The sequence below is a fragment of the Sinocyclocheilus anshuiensis genome, unplaced genomic scaffold (genome assembly GCF_001515605.1).
Source record: "Sinocyclocheilus anshuiensis isolate Anshui unplaced genomic scaffold, SAMN03320099.WGS_v1.1 scaffold1635, whole genome shotgun sequence".
NCBI lineage: Eukaryota > Metazoa > Chordata > Actinopteri > Cypriniformes > Cyprinidae > Sinocyclocheilus > Sinocyclocheilus anshuiensis.
The window spans coordinates 20,620-45,759 of NW_015549682.1; the positions used below are offsets into that span (position 1 = coordinate 20,620).

General features: G+C 35.9%; 2 protein-coding genes across 6 annotated transcripts; one reads left to right on the forward strand and one right to left on the reverse strand.

Annotated features, from left to right (window-relative positions):
• Nucleotides 1-1,424: 1,424 nt before the first annotated feature.
• On the forward strand, nt 1,425-15,558 carry LOC107660396 (mitochondrial ubiquitin ligase activator of nfkb 1-A-like). 5 transcript variants are annotated; one of them, XM_016449678.1, is made up of 6 exons: nt 1,425-1,544; nt 2,111-2,229; nt 3,982-4,069; nt 4,146-4,266; nt 6,551-7,079; nt 15,548-15,558. In XM_016449678.1, exons 2-5 carry the CDS (start codon nt 2,113-2,115, stop codon nt 7,035-7,037), a joined length of 813 nt encoding a protein of 270 aa, XP_016305164.1. In that variant the 5' UTR covers nt 1,425-1,544; nt 2,111-2,112; the 3' UTR covers nt 7,038-7,079; nt 15,548-15,558. The 5 variants fall into 5 exon arrangements, with proteins under 5 accessions (XP_016305164.1, XP_016305166.1, XP_016305165.1 ...); XM_016449680.1 differs by lacking the exon at nt 15,548-15,558 and having other exon boundaries at nt 1,425-1,565; nt 2,108-2,229; nt 6,551-7,987; XM_016449679.1 differs by lacking the exon at nt 15,548-15,558 and having other exon boundaries at nt 1,425-1,565; nt 6,551-7,987.
• Nucleotides 8,068-23,700, reverse strand: LOC107660395 (translation initiation factor eIF-2B subunit epsilon-like). The gene is made up of 16 exons (XM_016449676.1): nt 23,338-23,700; nt 21,438-21,562; nt 21,171-21,356; nt 20,902-21,079; nt 18,415-18,495; nt 18,251-18,328; nt 17,865-18,177; nt 16,670-16,815; nt 15,062-15,203; nt 14,535-14,636; nt 13,081-13,188; nt 12,870-12,960; nt 10,437-10,560; nt 8,871-8,996; nt 8,683-8,793; nt 8,068-8,429 (listed from the first exon to the last, which is right to left on the reverse strand). Exons 1-16 carry the CDS (start codon nt 23,473-23,475, stop codon nt 8,370-8,372), a joined length of 2,109 nt encoding a protein of 702 aa, XP_016305162.1. The 5' UTR covers nt 23,476-23,700; the 3' UTR covers nt 8,068-8,369.
• Nucleotides 23,701-25,140: the final 1,440 nt, after the last annotated feature.

The following is a 25,140-nucleotide window of genomic DNA, read 5'->3' on the forward strand; positions in this document are numbered from 1 at the left end:
TAACTATAAAGATAATGATATTAGCGTCCACACCAGCAAATTATATGGTCTGTTTATTCTAAGCGCACATGCGTCTGCCTCTTTAAATTCTCAAAAATCGTTTTGAAAGTGATCGCAACGATATCCTTCCTCTGTATCGTTATCGTTATCATTATAGTTGTGGCGTGAACTATGCTATTTTTTATCGTCTTTATCTAGGTTGGTTTTTGATATATTTAATAAAATAATTAAAATAGATGAATCTATGATCCTTTTTCTGAACTGTAGTTGATAACACTTTAAAGGTCATAATTCTTCTTGGGAAGTTTCATGTACATAAAGCAAAAATAATGTCTATTACCCCCTCTTTTAAGTTTTTCTGTAAAAAACTTAAAATATTTTATGACTCATTGATTTCAATCACTAGAAACGAGAAATGTACAAAAACGTCTCATATTAAAAAAAATTATTTGTAAAATTTAATGTTTTAAAATATTTTATGACTCATTGATTTCAATCACTAGAAACGAGAAATGTATAAAAACGTCTCATATTAAAAAAAATTATTTGTAAAATTTAATGTTTTACCCTCCATGATGTATATATTTTTTTATGTATCCCCCATTTTTGTTTGTGTTCTGTTTGACGTTAAGTATTTCGGTATGTTTGTTTTTGAAAGAGAAATAATAAAGGAAAAAAAAAAACCCGCTCGTCTTGTCTAGCTCTGCATGAACTGTTTTTTCCGGTTCATGTCAGTTAGGGTATGTCGAAAAATTCCCATCTCATTTTCTCCTCCAACTTCAAAATCGTCCTAAATGGCTGCAGAAGTACCGACCCAGTGTTTACAAAGTAAACATGCAAAGAAGATCAAATGCCCTTTACAAAAAAAACGGCAAAACAGCGATGTAGGACGATTTTGAAGGTGGAGGACAAAATGAGATGGGAATTTTTAGACATACCCTAACTGTCATGAACTTCCTCCTCGGCTATTTAGAGCCATTTGAAGCTGCATTTAAACTGCATTTTGGAAGTTCGAACTCAGGGGCACCATAGAAATCTTGAAATGTTTTGCTCAAAAAACATAATTTTTTTATGACTGAAGAAAGAAAGACATGAACATCTTGGATGACAAGGGGGTGAGTACATTATCTGTGTTCTGGAAGTGAACTAACGTTACTCTTTTAAGTGTTGTTTGGCATGTGACCCCTTTCAGCAGTGCGCTTCAAATAAACTTTATACACTGAAAATATAAGTTTTATTTATTAAATACTTAATGAATTTGTTTTACAAAATAACGTTAATTCAAAAATAGCGTAACGTTACCTGACGAATCGATGACGTGGGAACTTTTGGTGATTGACTGATTGAACTGACCAATGAAATCCGGGCGGGGGCGGGGCTTGCGCCTAGGAAACCCCGCCTGGTAGGGCATAGGGATGCTCACTTCCTAGTGAAGTTTACCTCAGTGGAGTGTGTTTTCTTTATCAGAGTCCTCCTGCGGACACACATGCACACTGCAACTCAGGTGTTGGCGGATTGGATGTGTGTAAAATAATAAACTTCAGGTGAGAAAGAGGACCCTAATGGTGAGAACCGTCCAACTGCGCATATTCTAAAAGCTGCTGTGAATATAATATATAATATAGATGTCGATAATCAAACTAGTGATCATAGTAATAGTTCTGTATAATATAAAGCCGTGGTTTCCAGATTCATCGTGACCTAAACAGCTCTGACTGGTTTTACTTTCGCCTTCAACTGTTGTTTTTGCCTTTTAAGTCGCTATTTGCCTAGTTTCAGGATGCTTTGTGATTTAGATATTTTGTTGTAGATACATACTATGGTTGTACTGTATCTGTTCAGAAACATAAAAACGTGAAATGAAAACAAAACTAGGTTCTAGTAAACGAAACGGAACTAGCTGGACAAGATGTGGATTTCTTTCCTTGTTTGCTCAACATTTGTAAACAACTATTAACAAACTTTTCACTTAATTGCATGACCATATGATAAACCAATCTGCCAGCCCCAGTGCTATTGATTGTGCTGAGACTGGCAGGTAGGGTTTACTATGTTTTACAGCTAAACATTTCAGACAAGCTTTACATGTTTCTCTCTTCCTCCAAAGCAGAAATGAGTGACCATCTCCTCAACCCACTGACCGTCATATGTGCGGGATCCTGCTTCGCCTTCTCTGGCCTGTTTTATAAACTATATTCAGATAAAAGACAAGAAGTGCAGAAGCTGAAGGTACAGTAAGGCAGTGAATCTCACCCTTTTGGTGTACCGGACCCCAGTCCAATTCAGAACCATCCTCAAGGACCCCCAGAACAAAACTGACTCATCTATGTATCATTTGTGTGTCTTTGTGAGGACCAAATGCAGTCAAGTATAATTAAAGTTAGCTGACTTGTCCAGTATTTGGCCATATCATCAGCTATACTGGATTTTTCTTTCGTGGGAACATGTCATGTCAAAATATACAAAATTTATACAAAAATTCATACTTTATATGGACCCCCTGGCCTTACGTCAAGGACCACTAGGGGTCCACGGACGCCTGGTTGAGAAACACTGCAGTAAGGACTTCCACATCACTGCTAGCAAAGAAACCGAACAACTGAACACTGGTTTAGAGCAGCCTCAAACCCACAAGTTATATAATTAATATAGTATCATCATCGTGTGTTTAATCAAGACACTGTAGATGCACAAGGTGGATATGGGTCATTCCATAATTTAGTGTGCATTTCATGTCCATTGATGATTATATATTTTTTTCTTACAAATTTCTTAAAAAAAAACATGTGACCCTAAACCACAAAACCAGTCATAAGGGTCAATTTTTTTAAATTGAGATTTATACATCATCTGAAAGCTGAATAAATAAGCTTTGTTAGGACAGGACAATATTTGGTCGAGATACAACTCTTTGAAAATCTGGAATCTGAGGGTGCAAAAAAATCAACATTTTGAGAAAATCGCCTTTAAAGTCACCTTAGCATTGCATATTACTAATCAGAAATTAAGTTTTGATATATTTACGGTAGGAAATTTACAAAATAACTTCATGGAACATTATCTTTACGTAATATCCTAATGATTTTTGGCATAAAATAAAAATCGATAATTTTGACCCATACAATGTTTTTTTTGGCTATTGCTACAAACATACCCCAGCGACTTAATAAGACTGGTTTTGTGCTCCAGGGTCACATATTTTATCCAAGAGAATACAGTTTTCAGTTGTCTTTGTCACTAAATGAGTTTTTGCAATATCCGCTTTGAGTTTTGAATTCAAAATAATGAATAAAAAAGTAAAACGTCAAGATTAAAAAAAAATAGATTGAGTTTAAATGGTCACCTAACGAAACATCCCCTGAAAACTAACAAACCCATGTGACCAGCATCATGTGATTTCATTCTCAGCACATTATGGTAAGCTTCCTCTTCATTTTTCTGTATTGGCTCTCTGGTGACCTCTTGTTAAGGAGTATATTAATTGCCCATCAACGGTGTTGGGTTCATTGTTACGGTTTGCAATATTTTCATGACTTCAGTTTAAATAAATATTACGATTTGAGGTTAACCTGATCAAGAAAATAACATTTGGTTGGCCAGACAAAGCCTGACATTGAGTCAAAATGGTGAAATTGTTAACTAAGTTAAACCCATACAGTTGACAAACTCACCAGCAGGAAAAATATCATTTTCGTTGTAATATCAAAATGTTGTTTAATGATTAAGGCTTGGCAACTAGCAGATAAAATATATCAACTGAAACCAACAGATGATTTGCTGAGAAAGCAAAGTGTTTTTACATGTTTTTCCTGATGTGACATGTACGCTAAAATATAGAATGACTCGTATGAAAGTTTATGTAAGTCACTTTGGATGAAAGGGACATAAATGGATTCAGCTCAATGCCAAATCAGAGCAGGTTTATAAAAGTGTGCACATCCAAAGAGCTGCTGTGAATTTGACCTTTCCTCCACTTTCCAGGAGATTCCAAACTTTCAAGCAGACCATCACCTGCTCAGGATTCTCAATGCGTCGTCCAACAAGAGACTTCATTATGTTGCCGTAGAAGGTAAATACAATGCTCAATAGCACCTCGTACTCTGAAAAGTCGTAATTGATGCATCTTTATTGTCCCTCCATTGCAGGATTGGTGCAGGCCATCGGAGAGCCCATTTCCAGCCAGTTCGTTCCACGCTGTCATGGTGTCATCCAAAAGATTACTGTGCACGAGCACTGGAAATACTGGAACTCTGCTCTAAAAACATGGTAAAAACACGCTTCACTGCAAATCATGTTGCTTGTTTAGACGACAGGATTGTAAAAACATGTCAGTGAAGCATATCTTCCTAATTTATCGTCGTTTTATTAATTTTTTGCATTGAAATTTGTTTTTAAATGATTTTTTTTAAAATGTGCATTTTATGATATAATTGAAAATAATGCAGCATTTACTTTTGGCCCTCAGCCATCAATTAAGTTAGATTTCTAGCCTGTCATAGTAAAATGTTTGGGCACCTCTTCTCTAGAAGGTATAGTTCCTGGCATATAGTTTGTCTCCTCAAGAGTGCATGCCTACTTCTTCAGCGCTGTTGATTCCAGAAGGATTTTGCCTATTTATTTTTCTCATAGGGACTTTAAAAGTCTTTTGTTAAAACTTAATAATCCATGAACCAAACTACAAGGTGAATCACAACACTACCAACATTGATTTTAAGCAAAAAGACAGCAGTACAAGACTTAAAAAACGGCTTTAGTGAGGGAAAGAACTACAATCCCATGAACCATTGTGAATGACAGTCAAATTAAAAATGGAGAAATACAAAACTATCCATATAAAGTTGTTGATTGTATCTATAGAAACGATATATTTCTGACCCTGGAGCACAAAAGCAGTCTGAAGTCGCTGGGGTATATTTGTAGCAATAGCCAACAATACATTGTATGGGTCAAAATTATCGACATTTTTTTTAATGCCAAAAATCATTAGGATATTAAGCAAGGATTATGTTCCATTAAGATATTTTGTAAATTTCCTACCATAAATATATCAAAACTTAATTTTTGATTAGTAATATGCATTGCTAAGAACTTCATTTGGACAACTTTAAAGATGATTTTCTCAATATTTTATTTTTTTTGCACCCTCAGATTCCAGATTTTCAAATAGTTATAGCCAAATATTGTCCGATCCTAACAAACCATACATCAATGGAAAGCTTATTTATTCAGCTTTCAGAACATGTATAAATCTCAATTTCAAAAAATCAACCCTGGTTTTGTGGTCCAGTGTCACATTTGAGAAACTATATACTGTAATTTACCAACTTGAGTACATCATTCGCTGTGCTTCATGTGAGTGGGTGGAGCTAAAGATGTCATTTGGTGCTTGTTGCAATTCTGATTGGTGGAATTTTCTGTGCAGCATCATGGGTAATGTAGTTTTTCACCCCTAATTCGGCTATTAAACATGATTATTTTAAAAATAAGCAACAGATGGTTTCAACAAAGCATTGATTAACAACAGAGTTCACATCAGGTCTGTCTTTAAAATTTGATCAGTCATTGTTCAAAATCTATTTTCCTCTAGAGAAACTGTATGGAGTTTTTACTTCTGGAACCTGACTGTTGTTTTAGCTAGTATTGACCAATCAGCATCCAGCACTAGAGCTACACTAACAGTCAAAAGTTTTTGAACAGTTTCTGTTCACCAAGCCTGCATTTATTTGATCCAAAATACAGCAAAAGCAGTAATATTGTGAAATATTTGTACTATTTAAAATAGCTGCTTTCTATTTTAATATATTTTAAATTGTAATTTATTGCTGTGATCAAAGATGAATTTTCAGCATCATTACTCCAGTCTACAGTGTCACATGATCTTCAGAAATCATTCTAATATGCTGATTTGCTGCTCAAGAAACGTTATTATCAATATTTAAAACAGTTGAGTACATTTTTTTTTCCAGGATTCTTTGATGAATAGAAAGATCCAAAGATCAGCATTTATCTGAAATAAAAAGCTTTTGTAACATTATGCTCTATACCATTGAAAAGCTTGGAGTCAGTATAATATGTTATTCATATAGAAATGAATACTTTTATTTAGCAAGGATGCTTTAAATTGATCAAAAGTGATGATAAAGACATTTAGAATGTTACAAAAGATTTCTATTTCAGATAAATGCTATTCTTCTGAACTTTCTATTCATCAAAGAAACCTAAAAAATTCTACTCCGCTGTTTTCAACATAATGATAATAAATGTTTTTTTTAGCAGCAAATCAGCATATTAGAATGATTTCTGAAGGATCGTTTGACTGGAGTAATGATGCTAAAAAAATCAGCTTTGAATAAATGACATTTGAAAATATATTCAAATAGAAAATTTCTTTTAATAGTAAAAATATTTCAAAATGTTAGTGTTTTTGCTATACTTTGGATCAAATGAATGCAGGCTTGGTGAGCAGAAGAGAAACTCTTACAGTTCAAAAACTTTTTTGACTGGTAGTGAAAACCAGTTATTATAAAGCATGAAAAAAACATCCACACAGGGTCTCCAAAAAAGTGAACAAGCAGCAGACCACCAACACCGTGCCCTTCAGTTTGGTCCAGCCCGGCGCATACATCAGCGAGGTCTCGGTGCGCGTGGATTCTCCGCTGGAGGCGAGCGGCGATTACCTGGAGCAGGTGCACAAGCGGCTCAGACAAGCCAAAGAGGGGCTGATGGACGCAGTCGTGCGAGAGCTGAGCGGGGAGAAGCCTGTGGCCCTAGAGGAGCGAGAGGAGCTGCTGCATGTGGGATCGGCCCTCACCGCATTCGGGGAGCTGGTTCTGGAGCAGGACAAGATCATGAGGCTACAGCCGCCCAAAGACGGCCGCAGCTACGTCCTGATCCCCGGTGATTACAAGAGCTTCATACAGCGGCGCGAGAACAGCGCTAACATGTGGAAAGGCTTGACGGCGCTGTTCGGAATAACGGGGTTTGCGCTCGTAGCTGGTTTCATCCACGGTGCTGTTAATCAGGATAAAAAGAACTAGCTGACTGAGTCATGATAGTTTTTGAATAAGATAATTAACTTTGTGTCATAAATCATGGGCATGAAAACAGCTATGTATAATTTTGCCAATGAAAATATTTTTCAAGCCTTGTACACTTTAAGGGATCCAAACTGTCTTTATATCTGCGTTTCATTTTTTATGAATCCAAAATAATATCAGCTCCATTCTGCTTGACTAATTTACCAATATTAAAAGTCATTCATAACTCTTGTGTTCATGTCGACTTCACTTTAATTCTGTTGTGGTCTTTCAGTCAAGGTTCACAAAAAAAAACAAATGGTATCTCAAAATGAATATTCCAGACATTCATAACCAAGTAACCTATATAAATCATTTATTATCAAAAGGGTCTGTATGTCATAAATTAAGATGTTTAAGACGAGTGACAGACAAAGGTTTAAAGGGTCGCAATAGGTCTTTCCCTTGCTTTACTTTTATAAGTATGGACATGTTATTTTATAGTCATAGAATGTTATTTTGAAACAAGTATTTTTCTTATCTATAAAATTCAATGGGGTTCAATGTTGTTTGTCCTTCAGAATATCATTTTTGTGTTCCGTAGGAGAAATGCACATTTGGAACATGACGGTAAATTAAAGGTGCTGTATGTAATTATTTTGACTGTACTAAAGCATAAAATACCATAATATATTTGTAGATATTTAGGAAACGTTAAGTTCTCTGAAAACAATGCTACAGGCAGCTATTCTACTTCGAAATGTGCGTTCCATGTCAGAATGTCTGTTTTTGTTTTGGTCTGTGACTCCGCCCACTGCCAGTTTAACCAATAGTATTTGACACCTAGGGTTGCCAGTTGTAGCCATGGAAGCCTGCAAACAAACTGATTCAGAGATTGCAGATTCTATCCAACATAAAAAGCCTCTGCATCCATTTAATAAGCTCTATGACCAGGGAAATATTAAAAAACATAAATCAACATCTACAGTGTAAGGCTCATCGCCTTCCATTGTCAATTGCGCTCGTTCCTATAGTCCTCAATCTGGCAACCCACGTGAGCATCATCTGAATTTGGACTGCTGCAGTACCCATTTCAACCACTAGCTTTCAATTTAAATACAGCACCCTTTAAGTCAATTTTCATTTTGGTTCGAACAATTGAAGCATTACAACCATACAGAAATCAACAAAGAAAAAAACCCGAATAAATATCTATTTCCACACCTTATATAGGCTGCCATTTGTCAGGAATGAAACATTCCACAAACACACCAAGATGTGTTTTTTTTCTGGTTTGTAAAGTGTATAAATGACCGTCCAAATTGTGCGAGTCACAAACATGATGGTTTATGTTCATTCGTCTCCTTCTGAAGACTCCTCAGCCTCCTCTATCCATTGGATGAACTTCAAGAGCTGTAGAAAGACAAGACATAACCACATAGTTAACATAGTCCTCTTTCACCCAGATTTCAGTCCATTCCCAGAAAACTTGTTCTGGTAACTCCTCTGGCGTTGTGTGATTTTGACGAGTCACGCTGCTTTCACAACTTTCCCATGTTCTGTGCTTTCATCAACACACATCACTGACAGCCCAGTAAAGACAGCTTGTAATTTGACAGCAAAGATCAGAATTAAAAATCTAGTGTAAAAGTTTCAAGAATCGCACCCCTTGATTCCTGCGGAGCTGTTGGCTCTTGTCTGTGGTGGTGCTCTGTCTGAACCAGCTCATGATGCCTTCCTCCTCCAAGATCTCCAGCTGGTACATACTCATCAGCACCTGAAGTGCACACACATCACGTACAATCAGCAAGGGAACGTGTGTTATGGTTCACTGCAGAAAAAGAGACGGCTCACTTTGACCAAAGCTGCCCAATGAGTTTCACGTTCGAGGAAAACCTCCTCCATGGAAGCAAGACAGTCCAGTTGGTCTTGAGGTCTCTTCACATAGTTCTTGAAGACTGGCGCCCACTTCTTCAACAACTGTGAGGAAAAATACAGGGACTGTTATCAGCATCTTCTGCTGTAGTCAAATAGTCAAGTCCGCTTTATTTCTATAGCACTTTTATACAATACAGACCGCCAAAGCAGCTTTAAATAGCAGAATCAGTTATCCACCTAATTTTTCCCGTAAATGTGTAAATTAGTAAATTTTAAAAAAACTGCACATTTTAGATGTACTGTACAAATTCTCTGAAACGCCTTTGGAGACGGCTTATGGTAGAGAAATGAACATTCAATAACGAACATTCAATAATCATGCTGTCTAATCAGCATCTTGATATGCCACACCTGTGAGGTGGATGGATTATCTCGGCAAAGGAGAAGTGCTCACTAACACAGATTTAGTCAGATTTGTGAACAATATTTGAGAGAAATAGGCCTTTTGTGTACATAGAAAAAGTCTTAGATCTTTGAGTTCAGCTCATGAAAAATGGGGGCAAAAACAAAAGTGTTGCGTTTATAATTTTGTTCAGTGTATTATCCTAATTAAGAACACACTGGTTTGTAGTGCAAACAGTTTTATGTTCGCTGCACTTTGTGCACACAGCGGCTAATGAACCGCAAGTCTCACACATTGACAGAAAAAAGGCCTACTTCCTCAGAGAAAAATAAGGTGGAGGGAATCTCATCTATGAAGGCAGTTCAGATTCCTAAAACAGTTCAAATACTGAAAACTAAATGTACAGGTGAAACATCTGATTTGAATGATACATATCCAGAAATTCAAGTTTTCTGTTAGTATGATGGATTTCTGATGGAGTTCACTGATTGAAATCATTGCAGATCAGGCTTAGGGCAAAAAAGGCCACCAAAATGAACAAAAATGCCCCCAAATTCAAGATAAAGTGGCCTCTGTACAACAAAACTAAATTGAATATGACGGTCACAATTAAAGTGAGTAATGAAAATGATGGTGGCATTACATTTAGATCTGCTCATGCTGCAAAGATTTATTTTTTACACAGCATTGAGCATCACAACCAATCATACATGCTTCTGTTGCACGTATGAATGCAATCATTACAATATCAAGAGCCAACGATAATGGCTGAAATTATTATCAGAAGACTTTTGCACAAGAATGGCACTTTTTATTCTTTAAGTGTTAAAGGGATAGTTCACCTCGAAATGAAAATGGTCATCATTTATTCACCCTCAAGCTGTTCCAAACCTGTATGAGTTTCTTTCTTCTGTTGAGCACAAAAGAAGATATTCTGGAAAACGTTGGTAACCAAACGCTGGTCCCCATTGACTTCCATGGAAGGGAAAATGAAACTTATAGAAGTCAATAGGGACCAGCAACTGTTTGGATACCAACATTCTTCAATATACCTTATTTTATGTTCATAAAATACAATCCTGAAAAAAGTTGGGAGATGTTTTGCTTTAACCCTGGACATGTCAAGCAGTCACACTCACAGGCAGCAGGTGCGATGAATACTGAGCTGTGCTTATCTGAGCCCCCTGCTGGTGGAAAGGAAACTCGAGCACAACTCGAATCAAGATCTGCATAACCTCCTTCAGAGAAATGTTGTAGGCGTACCTGAGAAGAGACAATGACATTTACCTCATCATGCAAGTAGTATGACTTTTGTGTAGCCATAAACATTTTGTGTGAGGAACAGATAGAAAAAAGCCTCCATTTACTTGAAGTCTTCAAACTCTCAAATCTCATTCTTAATTTTTCAGAATCAAATCAGCACACTGACACGTAGCAAAAGCAATGTCATTTGGCCGCGCCACAAGGTGCAGAAAAACATACGCTATTTGCGTCCAGCGGATACTCTCCAAAATGGCACTACGTTGACGTAGAGAAGACAAATTGTTGAATAAAGTTGTTTTTGTTTTCTTCGCGTACAAAAAGTATTCTCGTCACTTCATAACGTTACGGTTGAACCACTTTTACGGTTGAACCACTGATGGCAGATGGACTATTCTGACTAGTCACAAGCCTCCCGGTTTTCTTACAAAATATCTTAAATTGTGTTCCGAAGACGAACGAAGCTTTTACGGGTTTGGAACGACATGGGGGTAATTGATTAATGACAATTTTCATTTTGGGGTGGAGTAACCCTTTAATGTCACATTCTCCATTAAAAACCCTCAAAATGATGTATGATTTGTTGGAATAGGACGAAAAATGACCGAGCTACACCCGTTAGAAGTCGACAGAGTCAGCAAACTCAATTTTGAGAAAAATCGAGTTTAAGTTTTCTGAAGGTTCCAGAGCAAAATCACCAAGCAACATTGCATCTTTTCCTCCGAATACAAATCTTTGTTATTATAAATAAGAACATATGAAAAAAGCAGTAGAACAAATAAGAAAGAAACAAATAATGCATTAACTTTTTCATTTTACATCTAAACATATGCATTCAAGTAAGAAAAACAGAATCAAATGTAAAAATCCCTTTTGTGTGTTCATTACAAATAAATCGATTATTAAAACTACAAAAGCAGTTCAATCAAGAACGAGTGATTCCCTCTTTTCTGTTATTGTTTGATTAACACTGAGACAGACGGCCTATATATGAAGACTTACTGTAATGCACGAATCTAATATAATGTTACACATCAGATGTTTTTCCCCAACAGTTCCCAAACGTTCACTTAAAACATAACAGATTATGTTTGTGTGAATACTTAAAAACTGTAATTATGTGTGTGTGTACATTTATCGCTGTGTATATATCTTTTATGCGTGCGCTTCGGATGACAGTCGGCGCGAGAAGCGAGCGGAGAAAAGGTACTCCCCTCAGAAAACACACAAATAAAGATAATTTTAGATGTTTAATTACTATTTGGAGCATTGGGATCGCTAGACGAGGGCTTAATCAACTCATTTTTGTTAAAACCTCAAATTCGACTAAAATTGACATTTTTCACTTTTGTTTTTGTGCCTGTAGCTCAAAATTAGCCTGTGCGCATTCACACTCATTTTGCCAGCACAGGTCACATATGATACTTTTATACTGTTTATTTTTCGTAGCTTGACAGCTGAGGTCACTATGAACTGTTATTGGACAAGAGCTCTGTGAACATTTTGCAAAGCATCTCATGTTATGTGTCAGAGAAAAAGCAGCATATGGATTTGCAACAAGAGGCAAGTAATCTCTTAATTTTCAGGTGAACCATTCTATTAACTGGAATGTTTAAATAAATCCAAAGTTCTATCATGAAACTCTAGATGGTGCAGTCCGATAGGTTCCAACTCAATCTGACATAATCACATCATTATTCACATGGTGCAGCTGATTGGTTCTTTTTGTATCAGCAGCCAATGAGCTCGCTGCACAACATTCAAATACTCGGCTAGTGCTTGCTGTAGCAGTTGCAGCGCACTTCAGAAACCCTCCATCTTCCCCAGCTCCACCTGTATAGATCTGCTATGGAGTGATTTCATGTATGTTATATATGGGGGTTATTTCACATATGTTATATGTGCAGCAGCAGGATTTCTTACATGCTCACAGCAGCATGTTGTGGATGTATTGGCAGTAGCAAGTCTCGGTACTACTCGGCTAGTGCTTGCTGTAGCAGTTGCAGCGCACTTCAGAAACCCTCCATCTTCCCCAGCTCCACCTGTATAGATCTGCTATGGAGTGATTTCATGTATGTTATATATGGGGGTTATTTCACATATGTTATATGTGCAGCAGCAGGATTTCTTACATGCTCACAGCAGCATGTTGTGGATGTGTTGGCAGTAGCAAGTCTTGGTACTTGCTCTGCAGCAGCAGTGTAGCAGATCTATTCCGCCAAGACCAAACACATTAACACTGCCACATACATTACCATGCTAAACCCTCAAGAGAGTTGTCATGACAGAACTGGAACTGTGTATGTACTCACTTGAGTGAGTTGATCTCAAGTACCAGATTGTCACAGCTTATGTTCTCATCCAGCCCTCTCTGTAACGTACCATGAACCTCATTCTGAAACACTGAGGGGAAAGAACAGTTAGTATGAAACTGGGAGATCTGAGTGATGTTAGAAAGGATGAATAGAGCTCTGATAAATATTTATGTAAGATATATGGTCGCAACTCTTTTACACTTCTCACCTTTGACATCATCCAGTTCAGGTGATGCAGGGTGGCTTCCCAGGTCATGTGATCCCTCACTGACCTCACTTTCACTGTCACTCTCTGGGTCAGGATTCAACGCTAGGCCTGGAAACATGATATCATCATCAATGCCTGTTTATTTAACTTCATCTCATTAAAAAAACCTGTATACACCTTTCCCATTCCCGGGTCAGTTTTGATCCGGTGAAACTTGAGCGTATAGACCTTATGTAGCCCCGCCCCTTTTCAGCGCTGCGCTTGTTGTCTTCAGTTTTCCTTTTGTAGTTCACGAATTTATTAATGAACCGCTCGTTTTAAAATCTTCCCGGTCTACTGACATTTATGACATCCGCCTCGAACATTACATTGCTCATGATAACTTTCGTTAACTTTAAAATATGTAAATCCACTTCTTCACCAGCTAGTTACTGAGATTTTTTTTTCAGTACTCATGAGACACTTTATTTCAATGACTTTTATGAAATTTCTAAGAACATATAAACTGATAATTATCTGTATTAACTCAGTTGGAATGAAGGGAATTTAATTACATTTCTCTGAACTTTGTGAATACTTCATATTCTTTTTCTAACAAAACATCAAAACAATATAATAAATTCATCAAAACAAAACATATCCATTTTACTTGCATAAACTATCACTTTCAGCCTGAACCTGCAATGTTTCATCAACAGGTGCAAGCAGAATGAAATGTGGACCCCTTTGGGCTGTAGTTCATTAGATATGGTTTATTTGTAACATATTACATCTTTTGTCTGTTTATAGTGTCTTTGTGCATGCACAGTCAAATTTACAAGAAATTAAATCATACAATTGTATGTGTATAAATGTATTTTACATAAGTAAAATGAGACCAATTTAACTGATAGATGTAAAAAAACAACAACAACAACAAATTCTGCATAACTTCACATGTAAAGCCACAGTTCACTTCCATGTCAAAACTGACCTGAATGCAAAAGGTGTAACAATTTAAATGGTTATATCTCCTAAAAACGTATTTTAAAAAATCTAAATAAATAAACAAATGTGTATTTTTTGATAGCCTTAATTCTTATGCAAAGTTTTTTCCCGTACTTAAAACCATGGATTTATTTATTTTTTTTGACATTTTTATGCAGCATTCTGGGTCAAAACTACAACAGGAGGGTTAAATTCATTATGTCGTCTGACACTTTCCAAAGACTTCTGAAGTCACTAAATAGCTTTGTGTGAGGAACTGACTGAACTTTAAGTCGCTATGTTAACTGCATTTATAGTATAGAGTCAGTTTAAGTCAATTAGTTGCGAGTTGTGAACAAATTTATAGACTAGACCAGTATAGCAACTCTTTAAAATCCTTTGTGAAGAAAAAAGTGCTCCAAGTTTGGAACAAGGGTGAATAAATGAGGACAATATTTCGAGTATATCTTGAATCGAAGACATCTCACCCCAAATGCATTCAGCAAGCTCATCTTCCTCTGTGTCATCAAGACTGCTGGTCTTCCATCTGTATCCTTTACCCTCTGAACCAACCTCTGCTGGGTTAAACACTGATAAAACGATCAAAAAAAACTAAAATGACACTTTGCCCATGCATGTGAATGACATCCAAAATGTTCAGTTTTTAGAGGAAGTAATGTTCATCGTCATCTTTTTTCTATCAGGAATATAAGATCAATTTATTTTAATGCATGCTTGTTACACAAGTATGTACTGAGTAATATTAAGTTACATATACTTACTATAGATTTAGTATTACTTGCTTGTAATTATCCATACTTTACTGCTACTACTTTATGTATCATGTGACAAGGACACATTTAAATAGTGTTTCAGATTTTCAACCCACAAATTAAGATCAAGTCAGTGACCATCAGCATTTAAATCAGTGTCAGTGTGAACGACACAATCACAGAGCATTGTACAGAATGTGTACTTCGTTATGTCCACATAAGAAAATAAGATGAGCATGAACCTTTCTGTTTGGTTTTGTCTTTACTGTGGCCAACATCGTCATCGCTCAAGAACTCATCCTCATCTTCATCATCCTCTTCATCTGGATGGTGCATGGACAGAACTGTGCCTTCCTGAAGAGTAATATCTGGACCCACCACAACCTGCATATCAACATTTCTTTAGAAAACAAGGAAACTGGCCAGCGATTTGGACACACAGTGAAGAATATTTAATGTAAAATAAACTTGTGTTTCATTAAGCCTCTATTTTGATCATCAATTTAAGGACCAAATAATCATTTAAATAAATCTGGACACCTTTAAGTTTATTTAGCTTTCCTATATTTAATATATACATTTTAAAATATATTGTATATTTAGTTTATATATTATATAAAATATAGAATCACATTGTTTTTTTTAAAATTCTGAATAGACAACAAATCAAAGTAATTTACTAGAGGTTCTGAGAAAATGTTAATTGCTTTTTATAAAATTGGTTTGAGTGACAGATTCAGTGACTCACTCATAAAAGACTTCACTTGCTTCATTACTGGATGAATCCGTTTTTTTTTATGAATCTCTTGAATGAATGATTCAATGACTCACTCATTGACTTCACTTGCTTCATTACTGGATGAATCAGTGTTGTTTTTTTAATGAATCTCTTGAATGAATGATTCAATGACTCACTCATTGACTTCACTTGCTTCATTACTGTTTGAATCAGTGTTTTTGAACATATATTGTATATTTAGTTTATATATTATATAAAATATAGAATCCTATTTTTTTTTTAATTCTGAATAGACAAATCAAAGTAATTTACTAGAGGTTCTGAGAAAATGTTAATTGCTTTTTATAAAATTGGTTTGAGTGAAAGATTCAGTGACTCACTCATAAAAGACTTCACTTGCTTCATTACTGGATGAATCAGTTTTTTTTTTTTCTGAATGAATCTCTTGAATGAATGATTCAATGACTCACTCATTGACTTCACTTGCTTCATTACTGTTTGAATCAGTGTTTTTGAACATATATTGTATATTTAGTTTATATATTATATAAAATATAGAATCCTATTTTTTTTTTAATTCTGAATAGACAAATCAAAGTAATTTACTAGAGGTTCTGAGAAAATGTTAATTGCTTTTTATAAAATTGGTTTGAGTGAAAGATTCAGTGACTCACTCATAAAAGACTTCACTTGCTTCATTACTGGATGAATCAGTTTTTTTTTTTTCTGAATGAATCTCTTGAATGAATGATTCAATGACTCACTCATTGACTTCACTTGCTTCATTACTGGATGAATCAGTTTTTTTTATGAATCTCTTGAATGAATGATTCAATGACTCACTCATTGACTTCACTTGCTTCATTACTGGATGAATCAGTTTTTTTTATGAATCTCTTGAATGAATGATTCAATGACTCACTCATTGACTTCACTTGCTTCATTACTGGATTAATCAGTGTTTTTGAACAAATCTCTTAAAAGAATGATTGAAATACATTTTTTAACAGTCACTCGTAATTGATGTGATCTTTAACTGAAGCGTCAAGTTACTTTGATTTGATTTGAACTGTTCTTGTCTGTAATTTGAGGCTGTGCTGTGGCGTCTTACGTTGTAGGCGAGCACACACTGCTCATTCAAAACGACTCCGTGTTTCACCTCCACATTATCACAGATAACCGACTGCTTGACCTTCACATCGTTGGCTATGTGGACTCTGTTCCATATGTAAGCTCTATCCAGAGTAACATTGTCGCCTAAGTAGACAAAACAGCAGTTAGCAGGATGTCAAAAAAACAGATTTTAACACTGTTACATGGTATTTTACACATAAAAAATGATAACTGAACTGAGTTTTAGAAGGCATGGATTGTGTGATTACACATGCATAGCACAAAAAATATACGAGAGTAGGCCTGGGCAAAATGGCTAAAAACATAATTTTTCGCCTTTATTTTAACACAATATCCATTACATTCATTTACCATAATGGAGAAGGAAATGCTTTCCATGTTTATTAGACTTTGAGAATGGATGTAAACAATACAAAAACATTGTTTGTTCACAAATAAACTCCACAGAGTAGCTACCTTATAATTTAGGGCCCCATAAAATTAATTTTATTTTTCCCTAAATTCTGTTTTCCATTGTTTTTTCTGGATTCTGTGTTTTTTAATTTAATACAAATCAAATTTATCATCAAAAATCATGTCTAATGAAATTAATTAATAGTACATCAAATAAGAAGCTGCATGGCAGAAACTATCTCAGTTGTATGATATTCCTTAAAAATAAAAATAAGATTATTATTACTTTGAGAAGTAAATTTAGTATACAATAGTACTATATATTTCAGTCATAATTTCTTCAAGTTAAGCCAAAAATGTATTTTGGTGGGATTGTTGTGAGGATCTTCGAGCTTCAGTGTGTATTTGATGTTTTTCCTCAAATGAAACGGTTTAAAGCTGCTGAAGTGACTCTCAGAGCAGCTCTGGAGATGACGTTCATGTGTTCATATCTCATATATTGTGACAGACACTGAAAACACCGTGAGCGTCACACATGTATTTGAGTGCTGTAGTCACATCTACTACACAAACTCATTCACATGACATGCACTGACTGGCTGCTGTTGCGTTTATTTCTGCTGTGTGATTGGCTGTTAGATTCATCCATATCGAGTAAAAATGTGCAGTTTATTGGCATTATCGACAAACTTTTATGCCATCTTAACATGATATCGTTTCATCGCCCAGCCCTACAATATCATGAACCGAAACAAAATAATTTCATATTAAGACCATACCGATGACACAGTTTGCACCAATCACAGTGTTTGATATGGTGCAGTTTGCTCCGATCATTGTATTTCGGCCAATAAGCACATTTTCCTCCATCTGGCTGCCGTGACCCAGACTGACCCCTGGCTCACGGTACACATTATGTCGAGAGTGAGTACAGCTCTGGCCTTCCTGGTCTGCAAAGTTGGCCTCGGGTGTGATGGGATAGACCCAGCGGCGGATCGTGTCGGAAGAGACGGTGTCGTACATGAGGAGGTTCGACACACAAGCACCATATCCATCTTTAGTGACATGCATATGGATCTGGTTTCCCAGGATCTAGTGGAAGAAACTCTGTCAGATAATATACGAATTCATAAATAAGCAAGTCACTTGATTCTGCGTTTCATACCTCTTCATTGACTAGAAGCCCACGGACAAAGTCATTTTTTGTCTGGTAGTCAAAGTTGTCTGTGAAAAGCTCAGCAACCTACGTTAAACAACATTCACTTTTATCGAGCAATGTGTTTATAATTTAAACAAACATGCACAACTGTAACGCAAACGAATGCTCACCTGTGGAGAACAGATGCTAATATGACAATCCAAAAGATCAAACCTAATTTCAAACTCATCACTTCCACTATGGAAAATATTCTGTGTGGGGAAAAGAAGGAATAATTATAATCACTAAATGCAATGATTTCTATTTGCTTTGAGCTGTCTGGGATTTTGTTTTTTAAACATTATGGTCTTATTTGTTGTGCTGTCTGATTTTCATGACTGCAATAACCTTTATTTGATTAATAACCTTCATTTGATCATTAATTATCATTAGTAAGAATGGGTATTACAAGATCAAAAGTAAAAGAGGAGTAATGCTACTAGTTCTCTATGCAAAGAGGAAACTTCAAGAGATTCGACCACAATGTTAGTAAGTGTGCATTGATCAATTGTTTTTAACATTAATAATAATATAAATGTTTCTTGAGAACCAAATCAGCATATTAGAATGATTTCTGAAGGATCATGTCACACTGAAGACTAATGGTGCTGAATATTCAGCTTTAATCACAGGAAAAATAATAATATTTTAAAATATTGTAAAATAGTTATTTTAAATAGTAAACTATTTTACTAGATTACATTTTTTACTGTATTTTTGATAATACAAATAAATGCAGCCTTGGTGAGCAGAAGAGGCGTCTTTCAAAAACATAAACGCCCCGTATAAATGACAGACTTTTGAATAGTAGTGTGCAAGTGGATCAAAACCTTTCATCAAAGTTGTCCTAAAACCTAAAAACCAAAATGCGTTCTTGTCTTAGGACAACTTCGATGAACTTTTTTGATCCACTTCAAATGTTGACTACTGTATATACACACACTAAAATAATCCAAATTAAGACAGATGGGCTTGTATAATAATTAGACATTTTTTATTAACCTTTTTTAAAACAAAGAGCAATAGAAAAAAAATGTTTAAATTTACCCACTGTATTTTTTAATTAACCCAATTTATTGAGCCAAACAACAAATATGCTTTGTTTTAACAGTCAACCACAAAATAAAAATTAAACAAATATCTAATATTTTATATGCAGATTAAATAGGCCACAGGAGCAGCGCATTAAATTGTCAACGCAAGGAAATAACGGTCTATAAAAAACGTGCATTACGTTTAAATTAAATCATATAAATCTTTATTTTTCAAATATAGTCACCTTTATTTGACACTCTAACTCTAGCACTTTCTATTCTATTTTAATTCTACTTTATCTATATGAATCTTCTTATTTAAAAAAAAAAATCATATTTTTTCACTAAAAATATTTTTTTCTATTCTATCTACTTGTTTTTCTTTGTGTGTGTGTGTGTATATGTGTATAATATATGTATGTATGTGTGTGTATATATATATGTATATATGTGTATGTGTGTGTTGTGTGTGTATATGTATATGTGTGTATGTATATATATATATATATATATATATATATATATACACACATATATACACCTTGCTACGTGTACTGTGTTAGGCTAACCGAGACTTATCATTTGCACTTATATATTGTTGCTCTTTTGTTAGTTTTGACTTCTTTTATTGTCCTCATTTGTAAGTCGCTTTGGATAAAAGCATCTGCTAAATGACTAAATAAATAAATCAAATATAATTTCGTAAATTGCATAAACAATTATGAACAAAACAGCATCATGTTTTTATGCATTGCTTAATACAAAGAGCTGAATCGCCCGTCACGCAGATTGCCCTTTAAAACATATGAGATGCAGTGAAAAGGAACAAACCTTCACAAATTCGCGATGTGTTTTCTAAAAGTTTAAACGTTTTTAACTTTGCATGGCTACATCTCTTGTGTGAGACGCGAGTGCAGCAGTCATATTTGTCCGTCTAAAATGCGCTGAATATGCGTTCTGTGTGAAGGGCTTGGTTTCGGTTTGAACCTAATCAAGATCTTCTCCGCATTGAGCTGCTATATTTCTCTAATATTTTGAATGAAAAATGCAGCAGTGGCGCATCTCGCGGGCTAGACTAACAAAACATTAAAATGCAACAACGTCACTTACATCATCACCGTGTCTCGTGCGCCACTGATGACGCTCCCTGATGCACACACAACATTTGATTTTACTATTTTTGCATTCAAATGCATGTGTTTATTTTAAATTCGACTACTATTCATTTTTTTGTATTCACAATCTCCTCAACACAGGCAGGCAGAGCACTCAATTCAGCATGTGCTCGTGGGCTGTCTGCGTCACTAATAGCACGTGCCTATATCGAACATTTTTTCTATCGTTATCGAAGAAGGTGTACCGTCGATAAATACCGATACCGTTTTATCGCCCAGGCCTAATAACAACTATGTATGTCATACTGAGATTTTTTTTTTTAATTAACTACATTTACTGTACATTTTATGACACTTTTTGCATCATCGGTATGAGATTGGTTTATGAAATTGGCAAATTGAAAGATCACCGATAGCGATCGGTACCCAATTGATCAGAGCACCCTTAAATATTAGTAAAATATCTCACCATAGGGAAGTGAAGTTTCTTTAAGGCCTGTGCTCTCTGGTAATGAAGAATGCGTTTGCTCTTGCTGTCCATAGCTACTATAATGTCATCGTCTTCACAGCGAGTCTTGTGACCAGGCGGAGACTCTTTGAAGATCATGGTCATCACTGAGATATTCTTCTCCATTTTGCGTCGCTGTCTGTGCAAGAAAGTCAAAATTGTATTAATGATATATAAATGATAAACTATGGAACTTTTATAGACAGGGTCTGTGGGGGAGCGACACTCACCTGTGTTCCTGTAAAGCCTGGGAAACATCGATGTTGGACACCACGTCCCCATACACCAGCAGAAAGTCCGAGCGGACGAGAGCTTTGGCGTCCACGTCCCTCAACACATCCCCGAGAGAGCGGTACAGGTCAGAGGTGATGACGTGCACCACATTTGGAGATGTGGGGCGACACCATTTGGACTTTCTGTGAAATAAGACGACAAATGCTGAGTGATCAGAGTCACAGCCATTCAACAGCATCATTAAAAACATCACAGCATCTTACTGTAAGTGTTCCTTTATTTTGCTGGACATCCAGCAGCAGAAGACAAACGTCTCTTGCACTCCAGTAGAGGTCAGAAACTCTAATGTGTAGTCAATCATGGAGACATTAGCCAGAGGTAGAAGAGCCTGGGGGGGGGGACAAGAGTGAAAAGTTAGTCTATAAATAGTCTAGAACGCTGAATTAAAAAGGTAACAAGTAATACTCTTCATTTAGAAAAACAGTCTATGCTAGTACCATTGTACAGTTCTCTTTTGTGTCTTCTTGTGCTTGAATGGACAAATAAACACAAATTATGTCAAAATACTCATCTTGGCAAGCAACTTCTAGTCTATCAACACATTAGATCTGTGCATTAGGGCTTGTGACTCGCATGTCTGTCATTAATGTTAGCAAAACAGCAAAAGAAAGAGAAAATCACTTACTGCTCTTGACTGAATAACTTAATAGTTTTTAAAAGGATTACTCTACATTTAATTTGTACAGAGAGAACTATGCAGTGTTATATCTGATTATTCAATTTCTGTACCTCAATTCTACTGTTAGATCTACCTGAAAAATTGAAAACACTGTTTATTTCATTTGTATCTTTGCTGAAACGCATTTTTTGTGCTATTGCTTGTAATTTGTTATTATTTTATTACTGATTGTTGATTTATCTTTAGTAATGTCTGAACTTTATATTAGTTAGCAGTCTTTGCTGTGGTATCAAAATGGGTCAAAACAATGACAACCATAACTTTTTATTCTATTTTATCCATTTATTATATTGTGTCAGGGCTAGTGAAAATGTTGGTAGCACAAGTAATTTTGTTTATTATTATTTTAATTATTTTTTTCCCATGCAGATGCACAAAATCACATCACTTACTCTAGAAAGATTACTTATTTTCAAATAAAGCTATTCAAGTCATCTGGTGAAAATTCCTGTACATTTTAATATTGCAGACAAACAAAACATTGCAATGCCATTCCAATATAGTGCAGTTAATAGTTACCAATAACCAAGTTATTTTAAAAGTACTAGTACCATACTTTTATGGTACCAGTCCAAAAAAAGGTAAGATAAAATAGCATTAGACACCAACAATATCATGTTACTCGATTACCATGTTCACCTAGCATGGTATATAAATGGTACACAAAGGTACTTTTAAGGACACTGTACTATTACTAAGCAAAAAGCAGGGGAAAGTTATGAACAATAACATAGATAACATTCTCCTTACTCAGATGCATTTTCAGATGCTTTGGTGCATTTTCAGATGCATTTTTTTCAGGTGCATTTTCAGATGCTTTGGTGCATTTTTTCAGATGCATTTTCACATGCTTTGGTGCATTTTCAGATTAAATAAAATGTTATTTTTTCCTCCCAGACATTTGGTGTTGTCTGTTTTAATTATTCTGGATTTATGATTTAATACAAATTTATTATCAGTGGTAATCAAATAAAGGGAAAAAAAACATTAACAATTTAATTAATCTTTTAAAATGAAATCCAATTACAATTTAACAATTCTCACAATTTTTTGGCAGACAAAGTTTACCTTTAAAATTAAAACATGGAAGAAAGTGTGTTATTTTATTCTCCTTACTCAGCTAAAATTGCATATACACAAATCAAAATACTTTAAAGTGAAACCCAGGTTGTCACAATGACTTTCTTTCTTATATAACAGCCCATAAATTATAAAAAATAAATAAAATGCAGTACTTTTTAGCATATTGATCTAAAAAAAAAATATATATATATATATCGAACCTACTGTATTGTTGTTGCCATGTTTGCACATGACAAGTTGTACAGTTAAAATACAGACAAATAAACAAAAAGTTAGCCACAGCACCATGTCCAGAACACATGATGCTCGCGATGAAGCTGTGTGTTTTGTGCAGTTCTCACCCGAGGCTGGTCTTTGCTGATGGGGAAGAACCTGCGGTTGAAGCTGTCTGCGACGAGAACGGCCTGCAGCAGCGGCTGCTCCTCTTCATCCTTCTCCGCCTTTCTAGGGCGACTCTGCTTCCCTGCTTTGCCTGCCATGTTTGTCAGCGAGGTCTGCTGGTTTGGTGACCCGGAAGTTATCTCTAATTAGTAAGTTTTAATGTTTCTAATATGAATTCTCCAGTTTTAACTCTTAACTGCGTAACGTCCGTTTAATGTCTATTCCCGTTTTTCAGTGTCCGTATTCATTTAGAAATTGTTGTTCAAGCTGCCGCTGGAGAGCAGCGTAAACGGCGCTGTCAGGTGACACATGTTACTTTTCTCAGCGCTGGATCAGGATGGACCAATCACAAGCCGCGTCTCATTTCGAAAGCCCCGCCCTCTAGAGGTCACATTTATTGCTATTAAGTAGTCTTTTGTAGCCTTAAAACTACTGTGGTATTAATAATTTATTTACCACAGAGCAGTATCGACGTTTTTCCACTCAGGTTTCAAAGCAGGTTCAAAGGATAAATAAACTAGAAACTAACAGTGTCTTTTGCTAACTTGACGCAGCTCAACAGAAGACTGTTGTCATTATTCAGCTCAAATGAGTTCTAGGTTGATTCAACAGTCCTGAATCAGCGTATTATGAGTGATGAGGATTTATAAGTTTAAAAGCTAAATGTTAAGAATAAAAGTATAGTAAGAAAGAACGTGCACATGTTAGTACAAATTTTAAGTTCTGAATGAAAGCAAGTGATTTTCACAGTCATTACTGGTATAATTTAAAATGTCTCGGCACAACTGGTAAAATGGACTGTTTGAGGCACTTTGTTGTTTAGTGATGTTACGTTCATGAACGAATCGTTATTTTTGAACGAATCTTTTAGGTGAACGAATCGTTCTCGTTCACGTAATCCATTGATTCATATTTCTCGTCCACTGAAATTCCTCCCTCCAGAGCAGCTGTTAGCAGCGCATGCGCAGCTCAGTGAACCGGGTAGCTCTGTGGACTGTTTCATCCTGTCAAAGAATGATTAAAACCTCGAGCCAATAGCCTTCGAGTATGAGATGTGACGGAGCATGTGATTTGTTGAATGTAGTGAACGAATACGCCCTTCACTGAACAAGTTTCTTTTGAGTCTGAACGAGATCAAGAGATCATCTCGTTCGTGAACGAGATGACCGAACTGATACATGTCGTTCGTGAATGAAATGACTGAACTGGTACATATCTCGTTCGTGACCGAAATGAATGAGAGTGTACCGGGTCAGTCGTTACGTTCGTGAACGAATCGTTATTTTTGAACGAATCTTTTAGGTGAACGAATCGTTCTCGTTCACGTAATCCATTGACTAATTTCTCGTTCACTGAAATTCCTCCCTCCAGAGCAGCACGGCACTATTAGCAGCGCATGCGCAGCTCGGTGAACAGCTCTGTGGACTATTTCATCCTGTCAAAGAATGACTAAACCTCGAGCCAATAGCCTTCGAGTTTGAGATGTGACGGAGCATGTGATATGCTAAATGTAGTGAACGAATACGCCCTTCACTGAACGAGTTTCTTTTGAGTCTGAACGAGATCGAGAGATCTTCTCGTTCGTGAATGAAATGACCGAGCTGGTACATATCTCGTTCGTGAACGAAATTAATTGAGAGTGTACCAGATCAGTCGGCCACTTAGCATGTCAGTCTCGATCAGCAATCAGCAGAAAGCGGATGCAAAGCGCAGTTATAGGTACTGTGCACTCTATACGCTGGTTTATATATTCATAATTAGCA